Consider the following 18,557-nt stretch of genomic DNA (forward strand, 5'->3'; position numbering starts at 1 on the left):
AACTCAAGCTGTCAAGGTCATGGTAAGGAGTGCGGGAAGAGGTATTTGCAGGCGCTAGGGGAATAAGTAGCCAGCAAAGGGACAAAGCTGCTACCATCTTTCCTGTTCTCGCTCTAGAGCACACATTAGAGATTCAGGAGTAGATCTGCTTGGCATCCTGTCTGAGCTAGAAATCAGTTCTGGCCATGTTTACTGGCAACAGGTCAGTGGAACGCATGGGTGGATTTCAAGGAATTCCAAGGAAATGGCTTCAAGGGATGTCAAAGGCAGTGGTTTCAGGATGTGTCTGTTTCCTCTGGGAAGAGGTCAGCTCTCCTGTGTTTCTTCCCCTACATTTAAAAGCCCACAGCGCCAGCTCCTCTTGGCAGGAGGCTGCCTCTTGAGGGCTGGTGAGATCTAGTTTACCAGTTAGAGAACAAAACACAGCCTTTTCTTTGAAAGTGAATTTTGATTCAAACATTTTCTGTTATATTAGTTAAAACCTCTGTCAGAAACACTCCAGTTTCTGACTGTGGATGGCTAACGAAATACCAGAAGGTAAGCTGAGAGGCGGATGAGAAGCGTCCTGGTAGACCCCGACCCTAATAATTATGCCACTGGATTCTTTTCATTGGTGGAAATTTAAGAAGACTCAACCTCTAAATGGAGTGATACTTTTACATTTTAACGCATTTATATTTGGGGACACATGTTGAACGGGTCCAAAATATCCTTCAAAGTAGAATGAGAACGTTCCAGTCGGTGTTTTCAGGAGCAACTGTCTGTCCTGGATGGTTTTCAGTTCACTGTTCTCTCTGTCACTTCACTGTCTGCCCAGTCACTGGGCCTCTTCATTATAACTAACCACACTGAGTGACTCTGTGCCTACAGCCCTGCATTGGTCTCCTGCTGTCAAGAAGAGAATCCATCCTCTGGGCCTTGACAGGTGGGACCATGACAGTTGTGACAATCTGCTCGTATGAAAACTCCCCAGTTTCACTTCCCACCAGTTGCAATGAATCTCTCGTCATTTTCCAAATGTCCCTCATTCTGCTTGTGAGGATTCAGCAAGAAGGTATTTCTGTGAACCTGGGGAATCAGGATCTTACCAGACACCATACTTGTTGGCACCCGGATCTTGGGCTTCCCAGCCTTCAGAACTGTGTAAAACAAATTTTTGCTGAAGTATTCTGTGGCATCCGCATGAATGGGCTGACAGTCCTCTTTGCTTAGAACTGTACTGAATGAAGTTCACAGTGCATTGGTGGCTAGTGTGGCTACCTTACCAGGATGCTAGCTAGCGTCTTGGGGGCAGATAACATTTCTTATTTACCTCTCTGGCTTCAGAAGGAGGTAGAAGACATAAGTTTTTCTAGGGAAAAAGTATTACAACCGAGTTCATTTAAAACAACCGAATAAAATGTGAACAAAATATTATTATTATTATTATTTTTTTTTTTTTTTTACTGAGGGAGATTAAAACTAAACCCAATTTTGGAATTATGTCGTATATAGTGCCTGATAAGTGACTGTCACAGGGATGAATCAGACTTGTGACAGAAAGGGAACTTTAAATGACACTTGAGCCCGTGACACACCATTCTATCTTTAGCACAAAACAAAAATATGGAATTGATACCAACAGGAGAGAATTCCGATGATGTCAGGTGGTTGGGAATAAGAGCTTCCTGCTCTGTTTTGAGAGCTTATTCACCGTCCCTAGAGAGCCCCCTCTCTTCTCTTTCTTGCAATTCTGTACCTTTCAGGCAGATTTATTCAGGTGCTCTGTCATCCATTCAAGCCCCACTTATCACAGGAACTTCCCCCATGTTCTTCCCTCTGCTCAGAATGCTCTTCCTCCCTTCTCATTATTGAATTTCATGTTAGGAAGTCCCAATCCCTCCATGGACCTTTTCCCACTTGACTGCAAGAAGACTCTGTATTTCTGCAGCTAGCTCTTCTTCCACACCCATCATGGTGCTTATCTATTTGCCGGCTCTTATTTATGAGGTGGTTGGACACACATTGAGCATATATCATCACCATCTTCCCTGCGAAGGAAACCTTAATTAAGGCAGGGCCATGCCTGCCCAGGGCGCTTTGTGTGTTGTCAACCACAGCTTCACATGTAGACAAGCGCTGAGCATCCGCAGTCCCCAGAAAGACCCAGGACCCTGTCTCACTGTCAGGTGATAATACTCGAAGCTGCAGCCAGGGTCCATGTTGATAATGTGCTCCTAGGTGCTCATGAATTGGTTGGCAGCCTGAAAACACCTTGGCTGCTACAGTTGGGAAGTGACTACGTAACAATTAAAGAAGATTTATGCTAAATACTCTCTTTTCCCATGTGGAAGAAATATTAAAACTAAATGCAATACAGGCAACATGAAGGCAGCACGCACGTTTTTGTAAGTCTTGACATTTTTTTCCCCCTCTCAATTTTTTTTCCTAATAAAATGATTCATTACTGACCTCGAAATCTCCAATGTAACATCACATTGCTAATGACAAAACACCACAGCTTCACCTGGAAGGTACAATTGAAAGATTTCCTTTATCGCAAGAAGGCAGAAGAGGAATAATTATCATCAAAGGATTGTGTTGCTTCCATTGTGGAACAGAAAAAAATTGCTGCTCTTCTCTATCAAGCCCAAATTGCTATCTTTGGTGTAATTTTCAGAAAAATAACTATGGGATGATGGACTCTAACTTAGAAAAATCATAAACGAAACAACTGTATGTGCAGGACAAAGGACACAAAAAGTCCAGCTTAACTTAACTACAGCCATTTGCTGGAGATCAAATAAGAAGAATACAGTCTGACCCAGAGCCAGCATGAGGCCTTTTGCTTGTGGAGACGGAAGATGTTCCGATGGTATTAAAATCCAGCAGCTGCAACGAAAAATTAATTCCAGAATGTACCAAAATGGAAAGTGGGATCGATCACAGGTAATAAAAAATGATGAATGATTACATGGGGATTACATGGTGCCTCTCTTGAGGAGATGTGGCTGTCAATAGGTCATAATAGTAACATTTGTTGAGCTTTGCGTAGATTCATTGAATCATCAAAAGAGTCCACTGAGGTAGGAACTTCTACTATCCCCATTTTTCAGATGGAAGATAAATAATTTTCTTAAAATTACACAACCAGTACTGGACAGGTCACATTAACCAATCAGTAACAACTGACCCCTAAGGCACATACTTCCTTCCATTTGATAAAAATCAACAGTGGAATGTCTAAGTGATTCTCTATTCCATAGCCTTGTTCCTGAAAAGACATGTGTAAATCAGAAATTCAGAGCCAGAATCATAATGAAAGGCAAGATCTTTAGAAACTGGCCCATGACTGTATTATCCCTGGTGCCCAGGATGGTGACCCACACATGGGGGAGGTTTCAATAAGCACATGGTCAATCCATGCACAAATCAACGAGTGAGTTAAGAAAGTGTAGTATAGTGATTTACACAGAGAAAGTACTCAGGGTTTTGGGAATTTGACTTAAAGGAATTCATTCAGTGAATCCATTTGCTACAAGAGGAGGAGTTACTTTCTGATTTCTTGTTTGCATAAATCTCGAGTTTTCATTTTGTTTACTGAAAGTGAAGGTGAAATGAGAGCACGTTCTCATGTAAGAGGAACATCATTAAAATTTTTACAAGGAGACGGCAAAATAATGCAGGATCCTAGAATCATTGCAGAAAACTCAGCATCCTGGTACCCACCATGTTTTACTATCACAGTTGGGGGGGGGATCCATCTTGCTTAGGCAGCAGCCCACACAATCCCACTTGCATTCCCTCTTGGGTCTCCAGGAGAGTTTTATTCTAACTATCAAGTATCACAATGTATTTAGGCCACAGGATCTTGAGAAAACTGCATTCCTTGGGTGTTTCAATGAATGAGTTAGCATCAGTAGGAAGCCATCATAATAAGTAGTCAATCTTTTGGATGGACTCAGCCCAAGCAGAGGATAGTATGGATTATTCCCATTATATGGGAGAAGAAACCGTGGGAGATCCAAGAACAAAAGATAGCCCATGTTACCAGGTACCGTTCAAATTCCTTTCTGTTGCTTCCCACCAAAACAGCATGAGAACTAGGAGGCTGGTGTTTATGTTCGGGGAGTTTTAATTTAACTTCACTTTGGTGCTAAGTCAAGAGCTGTCTGCCAGATCATTCAACAGCAGCACCTGTGAAGATGAGGATGACCAAGACCAGCCTTAGTCCCCAGTGATAATCAAGTGAACTGCAGTCCCAGACACGAGGGGCCCGTGACCAGGCTGTGGGTGTACTCTACTGGGAGTGCCAATCTGGGGATATATTTAGAGAGAACCTTTAGAAAGCTGATTTCTTTTGTCTCAAATATTTTGAAATTTTGGTGCTCTCTAAAACCACTTGGCAGTTATCTCGTTATTTTTTGCAAGTGAGGACTACCATTGACGTTAATGTACTGCTCCCGTCAAGAATCTGTCAGTGAATGTGCATGTATGAATATATCACCATGCGTTCCAATTTTGCCTATGACCACAATGCACCAATTAAAAACTAGACGAGCAGAAGGAAGACCAATGGAGTAGAGAAAGGGGACCCTGGGGAGGGAGGAGGAATATAGTATGTTATTTGCATTTATGTGTATGTCAAGATGAACCCCACTATTGTGTCTAACTATAATGCACTAAAAAAGGATCTGTCTCCCATTTAGTTCTGGTGATGTCAGAGTCTTCCTTTCCTGTGATTTCGGAGGGCTCTGGGGCCATAACTCCTTTTAATGAGGCAGAAAGCAAGACTTCATGAGGGTGAGCATGCCTGCTGTGTCTGCTGTTGGGTCTTAGGACCTAGTGTATTGCCTGGCACATAGTAGTCACTTATTAAAGTATCCATCAAAAAAAGGATTCCTTATATCCTCTGCTGCCTTCTCCTGCTGACTGATGAAAGAAAAACATACCTCATTCCCAGATTGGTGAAGCTTTTGGTGAATGACAGAAGAAGCTATAGTTTAAAGCTGCTAATTGCATGCCAGGCACGCTTGCAGCCACAGCATCACACACCTACCAATGCTGCTGGAACTTGTGGGCAGACCACAGGAACCAGGGAGGGACTGAGATGCTGGGATTCCTCAGGTGGGTGTGGCCTGGTCTAAGGTTGATGATGAATGTGGCCTCCAAGTTCATCCTCAGATTCATCTTTTCCCTCCTTAGGGCTCCTTGCCTCATTTATAAAACAGGGATCGCAGAACTAACATTCTACGTTCCTCCGAGAGATCTCTGTGAGGTAAACTCAAGTCACTCACAAGGCTGTGGTGCCACCCCAATAAATAATTCATGGACGCTTCAACTTGTCAGGATACGGAAAAACTGCAACTCAGGAATCATCATTTAAAAATGGAAACTGCTGCTCACAGTATTCATACCTACAATTTAACACCAGTGTAACTGTGTGGCATATAAGGAATTCTGTCAAGTTTTAGGAGGAGAAGGCTTTTTTTTAAAAAAAAATGTTTTTGTTTCTTTGGTTAAGATTATAAAATGCCATCACATTTAAATACATTAAATACATGGTTTCACGTCCTATTCTGAATGATCCTGAGATTCCTGCTAACTTTTCCTGGAGTGCAACTGCCACCTGTCACTATAGGAGGGGGTCTGGTGCCTACCACTTTTCCTGCCAAAATGATATATGCAAGAGCCCAGGCACCCATATATCTTGCCAAGGGCCCTCACTCTGTGGAATGAAGACTTTACTGGGATCCTCATTCCAAACAAGTGACGGGAGGAGGTCTCCATCTTCTCTGCTTCACACAGCCATCACTGCATGGACATGCCAATCTATTGTTATCTCTGAGCAATCTTTACGCTTGGGTAACATGTTGGCAATCACCTAAGTTCTTATTGCTGGCACAGAGGAAGTGCTAAAAATGATTTTAGGCTGTGTTTTTTTATTTTGGAAAATGTCATTTTTATCCTGGGCCGTTCACGCTTGAAGCACTAGTATACATACACACTTAAGACCAGAGATGATAGAATAGAAAGAGACTCCAGGAGGCAGACCATATGGTGGGATTATAGTCACCTGTGAATAAGGTAACATGAGAAGGAGGAACCTAAGCAAAATAACTTTATCTTAAAATATGAATAAGGAGCCATCACTTTTAGCTTCTAAGCTCTTCATTATATGATATTATGAGTGGGGAGGATAGGATAGGGGAATCTAAAATTTTGAGTTTGGTGCTGATAAAATCAACACAGGATTGGTGAGAGGAGCTATATTCAAAGTCACCCACACAGAGGAGTAGCTTCTCATCCAGAGCCAGGCTTGAATGTACCAGATCATTGCACTAATGACACCTAAGTTACTAGAACTAACGTTTTGGCCATTTCTGTTTTCGTTTAAGAGGTCAGACTGCTTTATGCCTTCTTAAAAAAATTTTCATTTATATGAAGTCAGTAATGATAGTACTTTAATTGGAAACCTAGCCTTGAAATGGTGAACACCTGGGAGCATTGTTAATCAAGCTTACTACTGAATTAAATCTACAGAATTCTCATGGATGTATTAAGAAGATTGATGAAAACAAACATTTCCTTTCCCCTCTAGCACGAACGTACAGAGGAAGGAGGTCAGTTGAAGCAACTGGGACCAAGTCTGCTGAGAGGGACCGTCCCTGTCTAAGGAGAGAGATACTGAGGCTGGGCCATGCGTGTGGGTGCGCTCGGGCAGCTTGAATGGGAACACTCAGATTATCCACACTTGGCCTTGCTCTGCCTTCAGACTCATTTAGTAACCTTTGGGTAATGAATTGGCATTTCTGCTCCGTCAATATCTGAAATGAAGGGGGCCCTGGATAGAAAATTTCGTTCATTTTCTTGCTCGCCTGATCGATTCATTCTTTCATTCAAGAGATATTTATTGAGTATTCACTCCTTGCCAGGTACCCTGAGGACAAAAATAGACCCAAATCTCTGCCCCCCAGAAAGCATATATCCTAAATAGGTGCTTAGAGAAGACATTTGAAACTAGATCCATTCTGTGTCAGGTGGCGATAAGGGGAAAAAAAATAAAATAAAATTAAGCAGGGAAGTACTGAGAGAGTGCTCTTGGTAAGACTGCTGATTTAAACATGGAGCCAGGAGGGTCTCAGGGACAAGCTGAAGGAAAGAGGGGAAGGACAGAGGTATTGACTATCTGAAGGAAGAGCCAGTGCTAAGGCCCGGAAGCAGATTCAGTGCCTGCTGTGTCTGTGGAAGGACAGGGCAGCCGGAGCTGAGTGAGCCAAGAGCAAGAGCAGGCGATGGGGGGACCTGAGGGACCAGTTGTAACTTGAGCCTTTTCATTGCTGGAAAAGGATATTTCTCCTCCTGGGGGATGTGATGAATTAAGAACTTGGTGTCTGGTTTATACCGTGGCCTTCTTTGAGCTTGGTTAGCTTGAGTTCACCTCTTAGGAAACAGAACCACACTTAGATTCTTTCTCGTACATTTTTGCCCCTGAGAAGTGGAGGACTCGGGGACTCCTTCATGAAGGTGCCTGCTGGGTGGCCAGCAAAGACCCCTAACCTTATTTTCACCCCATACATTGTCAACCAAATGTTTGAAAAGTGAGCGCTGCACAACAGAATAGAAGAAATCATAATTATTCATGGAGTTTTCATGAACATATTGAGATACGAGGATGTACAGTTAGAGTAGGAGATACCATGGACACAGAGTTGTGAACAGTGAAGTTCATTTTAGTATACTCAGGGACTTTGGAGTGACACAGGCCTGGACTTGGACTATGGAAATGAAATCTCATTCACTGTGGAAAGTTCAGAAAGTTCATTAAGTTATCCGGGAGTTTAGTTTTTCCACCAAGAAGAGGATAGCTGAAGAATGAAATAAAGCAAAAAGAATGGTTTTAGAGATGACACAGACCCGTGTGCCTGGTGACATGTTTTCCTTCTCCTCCCCCACCTCTTGATTTCTTCTTTGCATTGCCATATTCAGAACTGCTGCCCACAATGAATCATTATGCAATCTTAATTAATCATCCATTTTGGCACCGTAGGTCTCCAACAAGGCTCTTAAACAGGGAAGCCCAGATTTGCACAGAGACCAATCTATCTAATCAGCGGGCCATTTGTGCTGTCTTATATCCTCCCGACTCTCCCAACCTCCTACCTTGCTGGGAGGTGAGATCAAACCCAAATGCAAAGGCACTCAACCCAGTGCTTAACTGTTGCTCAATCTTAGTGAATATTAATTTGTACGATTTTTTTTCCCTTGTAGTTTTTGGAAAAATTTTATGTTAATGTGTGAATTACTCATGCTATAAAAAAATAAGACAAAAACTGAGAGAGCCCCAATGGTTTGTTTAACTGATAATAATGATATAATTAAGAAGGTATTTTTATCCTTGGGTCTGAAATATTGGGCACCTACTGAATGTGCATTGGGTACTGTGTGGACTAGTATTATATGTCAGCTTGATTAGAGTTCTCAGTTACACATAAACCCCAATTTATGTGTGCTGCTGAAGACATTTTGGAGATGTGCAGAATATTTGCAGTCACTTGGTTCTAAGTAAAGGAGATTGTCTTCAACAATGTGCATGGGCTTATCCCATCAGCCACAGAGTTTTAAGAGCAACACTGCTTTCCCTAGGAAGGAAGAATTCCTCCTCAAGATTGCAATATGGGCCCCTGCCTGAGCTTCTGGATCAAGAGCCTGGCCTTCAACTTTTGCAGCTGTTAGCCCCCACAACTGTATCAGCCAATTCCTTGAAATAAATCTATATGTATATACATGCATATGTAAATTATTTTTCTTGTTTCCATTTCTCTGGAGAACCCTGGCTGATACAGGTGTGTTTGAAGCCCTATTTCTTCTTTCTTTCTTTCTTTATTTGGTCAATACTTCTTTATGCCTTATTGGCACGAAATGATTTTACTAAAATAAAGCCTGAGTAGCTCTAAAGTGCATAGTCCATTGCTTTCAGCTTCCTGAAAATTTCTATTTGGTCCATCTGGGCAACCTGACCCTGGGATGAGAGATCACCCCTCTACTGACAATGGCTGGCATGGCCTGAGGTTCATGGGGCACATGGCTTGGGTTCTAGGTGAACCTAGAATGAACATTAAATGTCAAGTGGACAATTTGTCTCTAAAAACACATTCATCAAGAGATGGTGGAGTTGAGACTGGTTGATTTGCTGTTCTCTATGTAGACACTCAGAGGATAAGTAGGACACAAAAACTCTGCTGTCTAAGTGAAAATACATTTGCGTGGTGATGGCAGCAACCGCAATTTCTAGAATGAATGCCTGGGAAGACAAATTGCCACACGAAGAGGTATTACAGGGAGTATAAATCTGCTTTCATTTCTGCTAGTCTGTCCATAATTGTATGGAAATAAACCCCTGTTGAAAAGTGAGACTCAAAACTATGATATCATCTGAATTTAGTGTCACTGCTCTGAGCTAAAGATTTGGGTAGGTTCCAACTTTCATTTTCTGTCTCCAAGTTAATTTTTTTCTGCTTTATTCCTTTTCTTCATTCTAAAGCTTTCCTTGAGGCAGTTTCAGAGTTTGGAAAAAAAAAAACTTTTAGCACATTTCCAATGCACCATTTTCTTATTGTATATCTCATTATGTGTACTCTTCTATGTGTAAGAATAGCTTCCTACAAATTTGGCTATCAGATACTTATAAGAAATGGCAGGGGCAAATCCCACTTCTAGAAAATAAATCAACCCAAGACCATAAGCCAGCAATAACCTGCTAAGAACTAGCTTTCCTTGGGGAGACCAGAAAGGCTTCTGGTAGGTAATGAGACCAGAACTTGCAAGAGCTAGTTTTGATGGCCAAGCCGTACTGCTTCTTAGATGGTGGTAACTCACCCTGGCCACAAAAGCTTCAGACTGAGCGAGATGAGATATCTGGCCCGGGACAACAGAGCTGTCACCTCAAAAGCCCTCTCCCTCCACATCACCAATTTGTAATTCCTGAAACATTCTCTTTTGGCAGAGTTACTTTCTGATTCTCACATTGTTTTACTTTTGCTTATCCCTTCAAATGGCTTCTCTTCCCTTCTGTCTTAATTTTTTTTTCTATTTTCTGCAGTTATTCCTTCTAACTTGCTTTTCTTTCAAATGTGAATTTCCTATATATATTTTTTTGCCTTATTTCCCCTTTCCATTTTAACCTCTTGTTCTTCACTGGTTCTTTGTATTTCTTTTTTCCTGTTCTTAATTCTTCCTCTCCCACTGATTCCTTGTGGCTTTAATCATTGCTTAGGGGCTTAAAATCACCTAGTGACTGACATTTTTCTCACTGAAAGGAGAAGGACTTATGACCTTGGAAAACGAGCTACAAAGACTCAACACATTCAATTCACAGTGTAATTCTTTCCTTTCTTCCCTGTGCTTTTGCCTGGGATTAGAGATGGACGGCTTACTGCAGCTCACAATGGCAAAGCACTTCAGGGCTGACTTCTCAGCCTTGAAACCACATGACAAGGTGTATCTGAGCTCCTATGTTTACACTGATTGCTAGAATTTTAAAATTGCCCTTTACCAGAAAAAGCTTACTCAAGTGAGCCTGGAGGAAAAATGCCATTTTGCACTATGATGAACCAACCCAGTCTCCTCGGTCCTTCAGGGGCCTTCATTCTCCACCTCACCCTCACTCCTATCCCTTCATTTTTTTTTACAGCGTAAAACAAAAGTTCACAAATGGGCTCCTCAGAGAGGGTGCAGGAAGAGCTCCAGGTCACCTGGGCCACAGGCTGCTGAGACTTCTCCTTACAATGCCATCCACCAAGCAGGTCCCCTTGGGTGACTTGATCAGAAGTAAGATCTTTACAAAGAACAGTGCAATAGATTCTTTAGGACCATACATACGACGTCATCATCTGGCATTAGAAAATATCAGATTGCCACCAAAACATCAAATACATGTGACACAGAGACTTCACGTTAGCTCCATGTAACACTTAGGTATGAACTATACTTTTAAAAAAATCATTCTTTTTTATAAGTTGGGCTGTGGATTTGCTTTACCTTTTGGTGTTTCTGGAGGAGCAGGAGCGCATACCTGGATGACAAGCGCTCAGAGTCATCCCCCGCCATGAGGCAGGATCTGCTAGGTCCCCACTACTAAAGGATACTTGTGGTCGAAGCCATACCACATCCTGAAGAGCCGAGCGCTCTCCATCTTTGTCACACTTTTATCCAAGTTATTTGCTCCCTGGAGAGAGAGAGAGAGAGACCATAGAAAACGGCATTGGATAGTCAAATACATTTTAATATAAAAATACATGTCCAACTAAATTAAATTTAACCATATTAAAAAAAAAACCTTTGTAAGTATAAGCATTTTTACTTAAATGGTGGAGACTCTGCCAAGCAAATTAGCTCATAGATCTTGCTGTGTGGATGAGACTTCTGGGATAATTCAACATTTACTTCTCTTAATAATCCTAATTTTATTAAAGAGCTAAGAAATGCCATTTTTTTTACTTCAATAAAAATGACATTTCTGTCAGATGGCCATTATGGGAATTCTGCTGTTTACTTTTATCAAATTTGGAACGAGTGGCATTTATTTATGGATTACTGAAAGGTCAAGGCTAAAGAAATGATAACAGTCTAATAATTGTTCCACAAGTTTCCACTCATTTTCCTTTTGACAGATCACTACCAAGGGCTGATATTTGATATCTTGCTGTTTAGGTGATGAAGAGTTTTCAAAGATATAGTCCTGATGGGGGGGGGGCTGTGAGAACTGAATGTGTGTGTCCCTTCTCCCTTCCACAAGGGCTTTAAAGAAGGGAAGAGGAAAAGGGAATTAACGATAAAAGAGAAAGAGAAAATGTGTGATGGTGTTCACATAAGCGTAGAAGACGAAAATGTGAGAAAGTGGAAAGAAGGTGAAAAAATTCTGTGAACTTTAGAGAGAGAGATGATAAAAAATTGCAGTCTGGGGAGAATGTTCAGTAGCATATTCAGAAAAGGGAATTCCCACAGATTCCAATTATAATGATCTCTGCTGTTAAAAGTCTTTGTATCTTCATGTGAATTTTTGCTTTTTCTAGACCCCCAATTTTTATCCCCAAATCATACCATGAGTTAGCCCCGTTCCCAGGTGGCCATTCTTCTGAGGACTTGATACATGGAAGACAATGGAAACCCATTGGTTGCACCAACGGCAGCCCTTCCACAAGCCAGGCTGATTTGCTTTCATTTTATTTTACTTTATTTTATTTATTTTGGCTTTTTCCCAGCCAGTTCCAATATCAGTTGATGATAAATAGCTGAACATAAAGGGCTGTATTCTGTCCTCTGAAACATGTGTACCAGCAGATGCTGTGGTCCATCTCTCACAAATGAAATGGGAATATGAGAAAGTAAAGCGGGGTCTATTTTTAGCCGGCCATTTATCCTTTGTGTAAAATGGTTGCAGCAGAGACTCACAGAGAAATTAAAATTCCAACTTTTCATTGCCCTTCTCATGGGTGAAGGCCTCTGGTTCTTCAAATTTTGTTGTTTCCCAAATGGTGTTCCCTAGTATGCCACTCACTCTTCACGATACCGATGGAAACGCTGTGCCAATCACTCAGGGAAGGAGGGGTTGGAGAGTGTTAAACAGCATTTTTAGACCCAGAACTTCTCAGAGTCTTTAATTGTTAAATGAGTATCATAAATTTTCAAGAGGGAAGTTTTTCTCAAACTTACTTAGACATGAAATCAATTCCATGTTTCCATTTCTCACTGTGGGACACCAATTATTAGTCTCATTATTTTTTTTAATTTTGATAGAGCTAAAATGTCATGCCTTCCTATCTAAAGTTGGAATGCATTCATATTCCCCCCCAAAAGGAAACCCCTGTGTCTGGATATCCCTTCCTCTTTCCCTGCACCTATCTCTATTTCTTTTCCACCAAAGGTGTCAAATTTGCAAAATGACTGCTGCACATAGATTTTCTTCATCATCTTGCAACATCTGTAACTTATTTCTGGGCCACCATCCCCCAACTGCATGTTGAATTTCAGCCACTGGCAGAACAAATCTGCTCACAGTGAACCAAATTAGTTAGAAAAGCTCTGGGATGACAGTGGGAACTATTTCCCACCTCCCCCCACCCCCCCACCTATTTTTTCTTTTGTTTAAGACAAATAAGGACTTATAGAGTGTTGTTTATCAACAGGCAAGGGTGATTTTTGACAGCTGATAATGTCTACTGACGACAAGATTCAAGATTTGAATAAAACTGATAAAAAAGAGTGCCAGCAAATTTCCTTTTTGTTTGTTTTTCTGTAAGGGGGGTGCTGAGCAGTGAAGTCTCCTGGCAGTCAGGAGCCCCGCATTCTAGCACCGCCCCCTGCAGTTGCTCAGCTGAGTGACATGGACAATAATGCAGTCTCCAGCTATGGAGCGCTCATCAACACTAGGCAGTGAGCTAGTGACATTATCCAGCCACTAATTTTTTCATTCATTACTTTTCAGTTCTCACCACAACCTGTCAAGGTGGGGTGTGTTAGCACTATTTGCACAGGAAGAGCCTGAGAAGTCAGCTCCAAGTCATACGGGATAAAGATAACAGAGCTGGAATTGCAGTCTAAAACCGCTGGCGTCCAAAGACGATGTCTTTTCTGCAGCATCTCACTCAGGCTTTAAATGTCGGAAAGCACAGGCATTTTTAATCAGCTGACTAAACTCACAGGGCTGCAGTTTCCTTGTCCGTAAAATGAATTGAGAAAATTGGGTTGGTCTCTAACTTCCTAAAATCATATAGAAATACTATAAATATTTATATATATATATATATATATATATATATATATATATATATATATATATACACACAGTATATAAATATATCTATATATATATCTATATATATATCTATATATGTGTGTGTGTGTGCGTGTGTGTGTGTGTACTATATATAAAATATTATGTATGTGTGTATGTTTGTGTGTGTATATATATTCTATATTCATTTATTTATATATTTTTTTCTGGTACTGTGGATTGAACCCAGGGGTACTCTACCACCGAGCCATATACCAAGTTCCTTTTATTTTTTTAAATTTTGAGACAAGGTCTTGCTAAGTTGATCAGGCTGGCCTAGAATTTGTAATCCTCCTGCCTTGGCCCCCTGAGTCTCTGGGATAACTGGTGTGGTGTGTACCACCGTGCTGGACGAGGTAACACTTCCTGAATACTTACCATTGGCCAGGTGGTATTCTTAGTGCTTTGGGTATGTTAACTCTTCAGATTCTTACGACAATATGGTAAAAGATGTTCTGTTATTATTCCTGTTTTACAGATGACCAAACCGAGGCAACTGGAGAGTGCAAAGCTTTCCAAGCAAACCTGTCATGCCTCTCAGCAGCCAAGATTCCTCCCCTCTAAATGGAGCTCCAAGTGTCAGCGGGGCTCAAAGTGGGGCCAAAGTCTAAGTTCGCAGGAAGATGAGGTCAGGATGGTGCTGTGCTCCTGGAGACTGAGATGGAGCAGCCATGTACCCTCACATCTTTACTTGGGTGACTGGAGAAGTCATTCATTTCACTGCTTTGTAAAGAAATATACTGGGTTCCAATGATAAGAAAAGATGGAGAAAGAACTTTTCTCAGGTGGGAGAAATTCCACTGATGACCCAGTGTTGACTTTTCTGCTGATCCTAGTTAAAATTTTCAGTGTATGTCTTAAATATCTGTTGGCCCAGTTCTGGATCCATTCATTTATTTCTCTGAAGTTATTGATGACTTAATAACTTGGTTATGAAAGGCCATCAATAAATGAGTAGAAATAAATGAGTTAGTCTAGTGTGTACCCAGCTTGTGCACTGGGGGTTGAAGATAAATGTGCCAAAGGAAGGCCAGGCTTTGCAGCCCTGTGGACAAGGAAGTTATCTGATGAGGCAGCACAGAGAGCAGGTCCCCGGGAGGGTCCAGATGGGCAGAGGACAGCAGGTGGCCTCAATCTATCTGGATTATTCTGAAGTAGAGATCAGCTCGAACCTCAAGGACAATGGATGTGAGTAGGGATCAGAAGAATCTGGAACTTGGTGGTATTTTCCTTTATCACCAATATTTCTTCTCTGTGAGGTTCCTTTAGTCCAGAGGGAGAGTGATGTGCATGGTGGGGCAAACAGAAATCTGGAAACTTCCTCCATTTAGTAATAATAGTACACTTCCCAACTCTGTTTTGTAGCTATAAATGGAAACTGGAGATACAAGTGTGTTGAATCTCAACTTTTATTTGCCTTGATGTTTCTAAGAAGCAGAAGTTTTGATATATGTGGGATTTCTGGCTCCTTTATTATCCTCTATTTCTGGAAACATTTAAAAATGACTGGGCCATTGGATATCTTTCTTTATTTCCCCTTAAATCAGAGATTGGGACCAGTGATTGGGAAAATGACTGGGCACCGTAGAAAGGGGCTGGTTTTCTTTTCAATGACCCACCTCATGCTTAGCAGACCCAAGAGAAGGAAAATTATAATGTTACTCTTTATTTTGGATTTATTTGAACCCCTGAGAGTAAACTAAGGGCTCTTGCCAGAAGTTTGTGAAAACCAGACACTGAAGCAAGAAGGGATGGTTTGTTGCATTAATTTTAATGAAAAGAACTAAGCAAATGTAAATACATTCCTCTGTCAGTATTCAAATAGGGGGCCCTTGCTGACTGAGCTGGATGAACCCTGCTCTAAGGTAATCACATGGGGTTTGCTCGTTACCTCAGGGGGTTACAAGGGATTATGGGTGAAAGGCAGGATTTTCCTTTATATTCCACCAGATTTCATATTTAATATTAATGTCGGTGAAAGTTGAGTCAAATGATAGCAAAGGCAAATGACAATCATAATAAACCTGCAGAGCTCCTTCTGGATTCCCAAGCACTTGGGTAGTATGTGTGATGTGGGAATGGAGTCCTTAGTACTTTCACTTTATCATCTCCGTCCAATGTGGAGTGTATTTGTATAATAATTTCAAGTTCATTGCCATAATTTTCTAATTACCATGGAGAGAACCAGATTCTGGGCCATTAAAGGGAAAAATTTCTGGATTCTGAAGAGGAACCATAGTATAATTGAAGGGCAAAGAGGAATTTCTTAAAAAGTCAAGTCATGGATTCTTAGTGTTCAACATAGAAAGCACTTTATACAAATATTTTAACCTTTCCTGTACCCAGATACATTCATAAATGTTCTCAAAAAGACAGAATCAGAAAATGCATGTGTAAGAAGGAGAACATAAAGGAGACAATCAGCCAAGCATATATAAAACTGTAAAGATGTCACAGGTATCTTTAGATATCCCACAGATAGTCTACACTACTAGGTGGGCTAAGCTCGTGGTTAAACTACAAAGAAAGAGCCCACTGTAAATGATTTGGTCTGTGTAGTAGATCTAAGATAATTCAAGGGAAAATGGATGGTTTGGGAGAACATAATAGTATGGTAGTTTTAAAACATGTATCTACAAATCCTTTGATTCTTCTCTCTTTAAAAGATAGAGGGTAATTTTCCTCTATATGGAATGTGGGCTGTACTTAATGATTCATTTCTAATGAATAAAATATGGCAGATGTAACAATATATCATATCAAAACTTAGGTCATAGAAGTGTTGTGACTCTGCTGATGGGACTGCAAATTGGTGCAACCACTATGGAAAACAGTATGAAGATTTCTCAAAAAACTTGGAATGGAACCTCCTTTTGACCCAGCTATCCCACTCAGTTTATATCCAAAGAACTAAAAAATCAGCACACTACAGCGATACAGCCATATCAATGTTTATAGCAGCATAATTCATAATAGTTAAGGTATGGAACCAACCTACATGCCCTTCAACAGATAAATGGATAAACAAAATATGGCATATATACACAATGGAATATTACTTAGCCTTAAAGAAGAATGAAATTATGGCATTTGCCGGTAAATAGATGAAACTGGAGAATATCATGCTAAGTGAAATAAGCCAATCCCAAAAAATCAAAGGCCAAATATTTTCTCTGATACTAATTCACAACAAGGGGGGTGGAGTGAAGCTTGGGAAGAATAGAGGTACTTTGGATTAGAATGAATTGGACATTATTACCCTATGTGCATATGTGATTATCTGATTGGTGTGATTCTACATCATGTACAACCAGAAGAATGAGAAGTTATACTCCATCTATGTATGATGTGTCAACATACATTCTACTATAATACATTGTGACTTCCTCCTTGCTGTTTCTCTTGTACCACTTGCCCTGTGGGAATTTGGCTGCCATGTTGTGAGGACAGTCAAGCAGCTCTGTGACAACATCCATGCATTGCCACTGAGTCTGAGGCTTCCTGCCAACATGGAAGTGGGTTCTCCAGGTCTAGTCATCTTCCAATGATTGTAACTCTAGCTTACATCTTGACTGCAACCATAAAGTGGACCCTGAGATTCTTATTCAAGGTGCATTTTCAATTGGCTAAGTCATTTTCAAATTCCTGATCCATAAAAAATTTGAGATACAAATGTTCATTGTTTCAAGCCACTATATAGCTATAGGAAACTTACGACTACATATTGGGATTGTGAGTTCTACATATAGAAGGTAATGGAATAGGAATTGGGGAAAGGTAATAAAATGGTGATGCTTACATTTGTATAGTATTTTCACTAAGGAAATTGTTTGTGTTCTTCTGTGTTCCTCCTTGAAAGTATGTAAAAATTAATTCTGGGTCCAACATGCTGATGATACAGACTGAAGATTGAAGATAAAGATAAAAAATCATGGAGTATAGACAAGAGAAGTTCCTACCATCTCACTGAACCTGCTTTGCAGTACTATTACCTAATGCCTAATTTGCATCATGATTTAATAAGTGTGATTGTTCTCACATACACATGCACACACACTAATGGAAAATGCACCTTGGGTCTCCAGGTGCCTGCCATCTCCTAATAACAGCTCCTAGAAACACAACCACCATAGTAAATAATAAATAAGAGTCTCACATTTAGTCTTGTATGCTATATGCATCAGAAAGCAAACCCAAACACAACAAATGCTTACCCTATAAAACCGCTTCAAAAATCACTTTCAAAATATACAGTGGCTGGCTATGGTAGACTAAGTGGCATCTTAAACATGGTAGGATTCAGGTATTGGATAGCACGCAGCAAAAGACTGTGATCCTCGTGGAAAGGGGACAAATGAGTGAACTCTATATTATCCTTTATTTTCTGCCTACAGGTTCTTTCCCAATTGAAGTGCAAGGAAGTAAAGTTCAAGCAGAGAAGAACAGTTTTTTTTTTTTTTTTTGAGCTGAGGATCTAGAGATAGGAGTTTAGATGTTGCCCAAGTGGCTGGATTTTTAAGGCAGTGGCTCAGAGACAAGGGAACCTAGCAGACAGGGCACCAGACGTCTGTGTAGATGTTTCCCTCAGGTCCTTGGCTGAGGACCAACCTGTGCACAGGGCGAGGTCCACAAAAGCCTTGCAGAGAGCAGCTGTCGTGAAGTTGAGAAATAAACGGAGAGATTAAGATCACACTGTGCTGGAAGACATTGGAGGTTAGCCCAGCCAAAATAGAAAGTCAGGTAT

At 40.8% G+C, this 18,557-nt stretch overlaps 1 protein-coding gene across 2 annotated transcripts in view; it reads right to left on the reverse strand.

Annotated features, from left to right (window-relative positions):
- The window catches only part of Slc9a9 (solute carrier family 9 member A9), a 541,578-nt gene that overhangs the window by 84,452 nt on the left and 438,569 nt on the right, over nucleotides 1-18,557 (reverse strand). For both annotated transcript variants that reach the window (XM_078043469.1, XM_078043468.1), the window contains exon 14: nucleotides 11,127-11,206. In XM_078043469.1, coding sequence (XP_077899595.1) covers nucleotides 11,127-11,206 — 80 coding nt within the window. The remainder of the gene's footprint in view (nucleotides 1-11,126; nucleotides 11,207-18,557) is intronic.

Source organism: Ictidomys tridecemlineatus, chromosome 3, assembly GCF_052094955.1.
Source record: "Ictidomys tridecemlineatus isolate mIctTri1 chromosome 3, mIctTri1.hap1, whole genome shotgun sequence".
Taxonomy (NCBI): Eukaryota; Metazoa; Chordata; class Mammalia; order Rodentia; family Sciuridae; genus Ictidomys; species Ictidomys tridecemlineatus.